At 34.7% G+C, this 8,524-nt stretch overlaps 1 protein-coding gene across 2 annotated transcripts; it reads right to left on the reverse strand.

Annotated features, from left to right (window-relative positions):
* Nucleotides 1-6: 6 nt before the first annotated feature.
* Nucleotides 7-7,826, reverse strand: LOC110456035 (glyoxalase domain-containing protein 5-like). Of its 2 annotated transcripts, none has more exons than XM_021506558.1 (4): nt 7,554-7,826; nt 4,497-4,640; nt 3,563-3,718; nt 7-593 (listed from the first exon to the last, which is right to left on the reverse strand). In XM_021506558.1, the coding sequence occupies exons 1-4, from the start codon at nt 7,599-7,601 to the stop codon at nt 465-467; spliced, it is 477 nt and encodes a 158-aa protein (XP_021362233.1). In that variant the 5' UTR covers nt 7,602-7,826; the 3' UTR covers nt 7-464. The 2 variants fall into 2 exon arrangements, with proteins under 2 accessions (XP_021362233.1, XP_021362234.1); XM_021506559.1 differs by lacking the exon at nt 7,554-7,826 and adding an exon at nt 4,727-4,821.
* Between the last annotated feature and the right edge of the window lie 698 nt (nt 7,827-8,524).

Here is an 8,524-nt window from a genome sequence, read left to right on the forward strand (position 1 = left end):
CCCCAATGAATGTCTCTATCTATTATTTAATGACATAACATGGAATTTCCTACACTTTGGAACATCTCATAACATGTAAACACCATGATCATTTGTGATGGCCACAATGGTAGTGACGTGTTCGACGTCACATTGCCGGCCTGTGGCTGGGGAATGCAATTTAATCGAAATTAGCAATGACCTAGTTCCATTAAATTTAGTAACATAACATGATCAGATTAAAGGGAAATTGTTAAGTTAATGAAAAAAAATCCTATGGAAAGTTTTAAATACAGTAGTTTCTGACCGTAAATAGACTTTGTGAAACTGGGGAGGGAGAAGATCTTGAGAAATTATCTAGCGCAGTAAGTACATAAACACAATAGTGACATTGACCATCAAACCACACCCGTCTTATTGAACACGAAGCTGATAACTTGTGTAAATGTCTAAAAGACTGACAATGATGTAGGTCAGAACTCCCATCAGGCCTCCTCCGGATAGTTGGACACTTCTATGAGGTTATTATCGGGATCTCTGATGTACACCGACCGGATCGGTCCGACAGCTCCGGTTCTCTCTATTGGTCCTTCCAAGATAGGAACTTGACAATTCTGTAACATAAAATCACAGCTTTTGTCGAATAAAACTGTATTGTTTTCCTTGTTGTGTTTTGTATGGTTTTATTGACACTTTGGTATTTCTTGTTGTTTGTTTGTATGGTTTTATTAACATTTTGGTATTCCTTGTTCTTTTTTGTATGGTTTTATTAACACTTTGGTATTCCTTGTTGTTTTTCGTATGGTTTTATTGACATTTTGGTATTCCTTGTTGTTTGTTTGTATGGTTTTATTGACACTTTGGTATTCCTTGTTGTTTCTTTGTATGGTTTTATTGACACTTTGGTATTCCTTGTTGTTTGTTTGTATGGTTTTATTGACACTTTGGTATTCCTTATCGTTTTTTGTATGGTTTTATTGACACTTAGGTATTCCTTGTTGTTTCTTTGTATGGTTTTATTGACACTTTGGTATTCCTTGTTGTTTGTTTGTATGGTTTTATTGACACTTTGGTATTCCTTGTTGTTTTTTGTATGGTTTTATTGACACTTTGATATTCCTTGTTGTTTTTTGTATGGTTTTATTGACACTTTGGTATTCCTTGTTGTTTCTTTGTATGGTTTTATTGACACTTTGGTATTCCTTGTTGTTTGTTTGTATGGTTTTATTGACACTTTGGTATTCCTTGTTGTTTGTTTGTATGGTTTTATTGACACTTTGGTATTCCTTGTTGTTTGTTTGTATGGTTTTATTGACACTTTGGTATTCCTTGTTGTTTGTTTGTATGGTTTTATTGACACTTTGGTATTCCTTGTTGTTTGTTTGTATGGTTTTATTGACACTTTGGTATTCCTTGTTGTTTGTTTGTATGGTTTTATTGACACTTTGGTATTCCTTGTTGTTTGTTTGTATGGTTTTATTGACACTTTGGTATTCCTTGTTGTTTGTTTGTATGGTTTTATTGACACTTTGGTATTCCTTGTTGTTTGTTTGTATGGTTTTATTGACACTTTGGTATTCCTTGTTGTTTGTTTGTATGGTTTTATTGACACTTTGGTATTCCTTGTTGTTTGTTTGTATGGTTTTATTGACACTTTGGTATTCCTTGTTGTTTGTTTGTATGGTTTTATTGACACTTTGGTATTCCTTGTTGTTTTTTTGTATGGTTTTATTGACACTTTGGTATTCCTTGTTGTTTGTTTGTATGGTTTTATTGACACTTTGGTATTCCTTGTTGTTTGTTTGTATGGTTTTATTGACACTTTGGTATTCCTTGTTGTTTGTTTGTATGGTTTTATTGACACTTTGGTATTCCTTGTTGTTTGTTTGTATGGTTTTATTGACACTTTGGTATTCCTTGTTGTTTGTTTGTATGGTTTTATTGACACTTTGGTATTCCTTGTTGTTTGTTTGTATGGTTTTATTGACACTTTGGTATTCCTTGTTGTTTGTTTGTATGGTTTTATTGACACTTTGGTATTCCTTGTTGTTTGTTTGTATGGTTTTATTGACACTTTGGTATTCCTTGTTGTTTGTTTGTATGGTTTTATTGACACTTTGGTATTCCTTGTTGTTTGTTTGTATGGTTTTATTGACACTTTGGTATTCCTTGTTGTTTTTTTGTATGGTTTTATTGACACTTTGGTATTCCTTGTTGTTTGTTTGTATGGTTTTATTGACACTTTGGTATTCCTTGTTGTTTGTTTGTATGGTTTTATTGACACTTTGGTATTCCTTGTTGTTTGTTTGTATGGTTTTATTGACACTTTGGTATTCCTTGTTGTTTGTTTGTATGGTTTTATTGACACTTTGGTATTCCTTGTTGTTTGTTTGTATGGTTTTATTGACACTTTGGTATTCCTTGTTGTTTGTTTGTATGGTTTTATTGACACTTTGGTATTCCTTGTTGTTTGTTTGTATGGTTTTATTGACACTTTGGTATTCCTTGTTGTTTGTTTGTATGGTTTTATTGACACTTTGGTATTCCTTGTTGTTTGTTTGTATGGTTTTATTGACACTTTGGTATTCCTTGTTGTTTGTTTGTATGGTTTTATTGACACTTTGGTATTCCTTGTTGTTTGTTTGTATGGTTTTATTGACACTTTGGTATTCCTTGTTGTTTGTTTGTATGGTTTTATTGACACTTTGGTATTCCTTGTTGTTTGTTTGTATGGTTTTATTGACACTTTGGTATTCCTTGTTGTTTGTTTGTATGGTTTTATTGACACTTTGGTATTCCTTGTTGTTTGTTTGTATGGTTTTATTGACACTTTGGTATTCCTTGTTGTTTGTTTGTATGGTTTTATTGACACTTTGGTATTCCTTGTTGTTTGTTTGTATGGTTTTATTGACACTTTGGTATTCCTTGTTGTTTGTTTGTATGGTTTTATTGACACTTTGGTATTCCTTGTTGTTTGTTTGTATGGTTTTATTGACACTTTGGTATTCCTTGTTGTTTGTTTGTATGGTTTTATTGACACTTTGGTATTCCTTGTTGTTTGTTTGTATGGTTTTATTGACACTTTGGTATTCCTTGTTGTTTGTTTGTATGGTTTTATTGACACTTTTGTATTCCTTGTTGTTTGGTTCTATGGTTTTATTGACACTTTGGTATGCCTTGCTGTTTTTGTATGGTTTTATTGACACTTTGGTATTCGTTGTTGTTTTTGTATGGTTTTATTAATACTTTGGTATTTATCGTTGGTTTTTTTGTATGGTTTTATTGACACTTTTGTATTCCTTTTTTATCGTACACACTAGCTGATTTTATTAATTGAATATTACTGTATCCACGACAGATTGTTATATTTCTCAAATGAACAATTTACGGGTAAAATCGTTTTACATTTGTGTTTAAAATGTACTTTTATAGAAAATTCCCCATGAACTTCTTAGGAGGTGCACATATATACTATCGGACCAGTAAGTATATTTCTGGTCAAGTACTTCGGTTTTACTCAGTTAGGAGAAGTTTTTGCGGAAAATGAGGTTACTACAGGGGAAGTAAAACCCATTTGTCTCACCTTGAAATGCTGTATGACTTTATCCAGGGTTTCCTGTGTGATAAAACAGACGTCGGCTGAACCAGGAGTGGGTAGATGTGCCTTTGGTTCGAACTCCTTCTTATGCTCGTGAATATTAATCTTTTGTTCGCCGAAATTCAAAGCTTTCCTTCCACCCTGAAAAAGGAAATTAAAAATATTCCTCCCATCGTGAAACAGGAAATGCAAAGCTTTTCTAAAAACCTGAATCACGAAATTCATAGCTTTCCTCCAACTCCAAAACACGAAGTTCCAAAATGTCTCCCACTATGAAACACGAAATTCAAATCTTTCCCCCCACCGTGAAACAGGAAATTAAAGCCTTCCTCCCACGAATGAAACCGGAAATTAAAAGCTTTCCTCCCATCCTAAAACACGAAAATTAAAGCTTTCCTCTTACAGTGAAACATGAAATTAAAAGCTTTCCTCCCATCCTAAAACACGAAATTCAAAGCTTTCCTCTTACTGTGAAACATGAAATTAAAAGCTTTCCTCTCAACCTAAAACACGAAATTCGAAATTTCCTCCCACCGTGAAAGGTGAAACGTCTTTACCGTCATTTGTTGTTTACTATGCATATATTTCTCTTTACAATTTTGTGTGATCTTATGTTGTAATGCCTAATACTGACGCCATGTGCAGTGGTTCAATTGAATGAATATAAAAAGAAATTCGGGGAAATGCAGTTTAAAGTATCCCAAGGGAAATTGTCTGGAACATGCCTTAAAAATACCAAAAAATCTCTTACATGTTGCTTTGTTTTTTTCTGTTTCTTTCTGATGCCAAAAGGGTAAAAATGAAGATTCTAGATGCGGATTATTCATTTCCGATGTATAAGTTATAATCACAATTAGAAACTCTTTGGGCTCCTAGTGAGTACACGTGGATGACCTGACCGGAACTGACCGGAACTAACCTTGAAGGTGGACACTTCCATACCCAGAACTTTGGAGTAAAAGTCACACGTCGCATCTACGTCCTTCACAGTGATGACGAAATGATCAAGTCTATGTATAGCAAACCCGCTGACCAGTCGCATACATCTTTGGACATAGGGATTCTGTAACAAACAGGGTCATTAAAGGTTGAGATTTTACAGAAATATAAGAAACAGATTTTAAAAAGGTTGGTGAAATAGTATATAACCTGTTGCTCCATGCTTCCAATGGAATTCCTATATATAAAGATGGCGGTGATGAGTCGAAGATAAATCTACACTGGAGTATTACGACAAGTGATGTTGTGTCACGGCAAGGCGTGTGACAACGCAAATATGACTATAGTTGGAGGAATGAATAAATTAAATATCATTTGAATTAATTAATACATGATCACATGTAGTAAAGAACATATCTTTGATGGGTCGATAAATGAATGTTATGCCATTACACTAAATATTGAAAAATCAATGTCATGGTAAACATTTAAAACAATGACCCAAATATTGTACAATATGTATCTAGATTCCTGTATAGAACGACATCAGGGACGTTTGACAAATAAAATAATATAGTTAGGGATGACACTGCAGTTATATCTTTAAGTGAAGATCTATACTTCGTTTGATTTTCAGTAAAATATTAGTTTGGAGTACGAATACTGGATATGGAGACGACAGAAATCTACCCAATGATACCCAGACATCAAGTACAAACAACAAAGAAGATAAACTGTTTAAACGTAGTTCTTCCAACGGTCGATCATCTCGTCCTCATCTGACCCTGGCTGTTGTGAGGACGTTAAACCTCAAACAAACAAACAAACAAACGAACAGAAAAACAAGCGGTCGGTGATTATAACCAATAGGTTACGTTGAAATATAAATTAATATATTACCATTGAACAAAATAAATCAAAAAAATGAAAAACAAAAACATCAGTATGATGTAATGTTCTACTGGTACATCCAAACGCAGCCGAGGGTTGCCTCGCAATCGACCAATCTCTCCAAACGTTCCTTACGCTGCTACTTCCCTTTGATTCCGTAAACGCCACGCGCCATTTCAAGATTCTTGAAAACGTACTTGCATCACGTTCCATTATGAGACGAAATTATGATTTAATCTATTTCATCTGCTTCCATTTAATACAACCCTGTTTTGATTTTTGAAATATTCAAACGGAATTTGACACCAGATAGGACAACTTAGAAACGTCCTTTTCCATTAAACAATTAAACGATGGCATCATTAATTGGCAGCATATTTAAATACCAATATTTATACAATAAAAGTAACATTATTATGTATAGATGGTATATTCGTACCAGTACCCACTTCAGTAAATTAACGTCATACACAATCACAAATCAATTTCAATATCATCAATTTGGCGTAAATATGGTGTCGATTTTTTTTTTGCGGAAATATTTGCTACCCAACAGTCACGTACAGATCCACTTTGCATCTTTGTTTTCAAACAACATGGTGATTGTGTTTACAAAATCTAAAAATAGCAAAGGCAAATAATTTAATTTGTATAATGAAATAAGCTGTTGTTGATATTTTCACAATTTCAGTAGCATTGACCATAGTCCGAATTATTCTGACGTTTTATCGACTTTTTTCATATCGGTCTGTCGTCGTTTAATCGACGACAGACCGATATGAAAAAAGTCGATAAAACGTCAGAATAATTCGGACTACATTGACCACAGCTCACCTACTACATTACCTTCTCGACATCTACATTCAAAACGTTTTTTTTGGTGCTAGTTTCCAGGAGATCATTTACAGAGATTATCCGGCATATTTATAAGTCTACCGAAACGAAATCCACCCTTTTGGCCTTATATTTACAATTGTGTTGCTTTCTGCACTTGTTACAACCTTACACAAGTAAGACTAGACCATGTCGTCATCATCCACTCGGCAGTTCCTAAGAAAATGCGACAACAAGCTTAACATGCAAATTCAAAAAATGGGTGCGTTGCAGCTATTTGTATCTTAAATTATAGTAAGCAACACTAGGTATAAAAGGGATCAAGTATACACAGATTCACCTTCATCTCTTTCCTAAATTTCTGAGAAGTTCCCGTAATAAACTTTCCACACACATTAGCCATACAAAAGCTAATATGGTTTGGTGGTCATTTTGGTTCCCTGAATCACTCGTATGTGAAGCAGGAACAGCTAAGGATTAAGCAAATCATGCTTAAATCTTTTCCCTTTCAGTAGTTCCTGAGAAAAAGCGTAACAAACTTGAAGTGCAAAATCCTAGATGGCTGCCTGACAGTCATATATTTCCCTGATCAATGTCAAATCAAATTGGAGCAATACGATTATATATTATTAAGGGGCCCATGCAAACCAGAAGTTCCTGGGAAATGACGGTAATGCATTTCAAATGCTAAAAAAATATATTCTTGCTTAGAAGCAATTTAGCTTTTCCGATCCCACCGAAAATAAAACATGCACAACCATGGATAAAGGAGAGAATAAAATAATGTATATCTCTAGTTTCGTCAGGATTCCTTCTGTAGTTCTTGAGGGAAAATAGCGGTACCAAACTCAACACGCAAATATTAAGATGGCTGCCTGGCGGCCATTTTGCGTTTCATCGATCCACCTCAAATCAAAGTATGCACAAAGTCTACATATTGACTAAGAGAATCATGCGTACCATGTTTCATATTAATCATATAAGTAGTTTCTAAAGATTTTTTGGTAGCAAGAATTATTTACAGAGGGAATGACTAAATGATGGATGTTGTGGCAAGGACAACAGACTTGAGCAAGGCTACAGTGTGGCAGTAGCCTTGCTCAAGTCCAACATTTTAGAGGGAGCGTCTAGCTAATTCAAGCACCTGTCAGATACAAAACGTCACAGCGATACTCCCTGTAGACAACTTCCTCGTGATAGGAAGAATCGATCGATTCAGAAAAGAATATTTAAAGCTGTTTAAAACACACGCCTCCTTCTAAATAGCATTCAAATGTAGAATTTCTTACAGTAACTGAAAGAATGTACTTACCCACAGGCTCTCCTTTCTTAGAACGAATGGTGCCAGAGCTCGGAACATGACGGCAGTTTAGTACAACTTCATACGTTGAATAGGTAAGTTCAGCATGATCCTCGACTCAACCCGGACGTGTTTATAACCTAAAAATAGCTAAGTAACTACGATTCTACGAATTAGGATATCAGCGGAATAAGGTCCTTTCCAACTAACAATGACTTCAAGCAGACACGTATATTTTCGTTTCCATTTTAATAATTGCAATTGAGTATAGCGTAAAGAGAAAGTAGGTAATTGAAAGACGGAAGGCAATGTGCCACCGAAGAAAATACCCCTGTTTAATGTTCTTACAGGTCAATATATATATAGTAACGTCTGTCCTTTGTTTGTGATCTAGTTTTAAAATCATACACACTGTCTTACGGGAGAATGCATTGAGACATTCTCTTTTATTTTGCTTTATAAGATCGATATGTAAAATAATATAAAAATCTGTGCTGCTAGGTTTGACTTTCAAACAAAAAATACTGTTTAAAGGGAGGCAACCTGCATTAGGGTGACTGTTACAAGTTAATGTGGGTCTTCCATATATGTTTCAATGAAATTTTCCGGAATTATGCATTCAGAGGAGTTAGCAGCATTTCAATGACTCACTTATATGTTTGGCTGCGATATTTTATGAACTTTCCATGTGAAATCCACTTTTTTGCTTAACAAAGGCAAATTTAACGCGTCAGTCTTACTTAAACCATTTTCATAAGTGCATCTCATCGAAAATTTCATCTATTTATCAAAATTAAGATTTATATCCTTTACATGAAATATGGAATAAAACATCAATGGTCGCTCTCGTGCTTTCAGGTTTACCGATCATTTCTATCATTGTAATGTAACAGGAGAGGGAAAATGCACGGCCAGACCGGGGTTCGAACCCGGGACCTTCCGAACTGAAGACGGACTATCTACAAATTGAGCTATCTGGTCGT

This window comes from Mizuhopecten yessoensis, unplaced genomic scaffold (assembly GCF_002113885.1).
Source record: "Mizuhopecten yessoensis strain PY_sf001 unplaced genomic scaffold, ASM211388v2 scaffold8469, whole genome shotgun sequence".
Lineage (NCBI taxonomy): Eukaryota > Metazoa > Mollusca > Bivalvia > Pectinida > Pectinidae > Mizuhopecten > Mizuhopecten yessoensis.

Excerpts from the sequence above, each read along its gene's own strand:
- LOC110456035 (XM_021506558.1), bottom strand. The coding sequence starts at position 7,601 with ATGTTCCGAGCTCTGGCACCATTCGTTCTAAGAAAGGAGAGCCTGTGG. Across the intron at positions 4,641-7,553 it reads TAAGAAAGGAGAGCCTGTGG|AATCCCTATGTCCAAAGATG; the intron begins GTAAGTACATTC and ends TGTTTGTTACAG. Across the intron at positions 3,719-4,496 it reads TGGAAGTGTCCACCTTCAAG|GGTGGAAGGAAAGCTTTGAA; the intron begins GTTAGTTCCGGT and ends TTCCTTTTTCAG.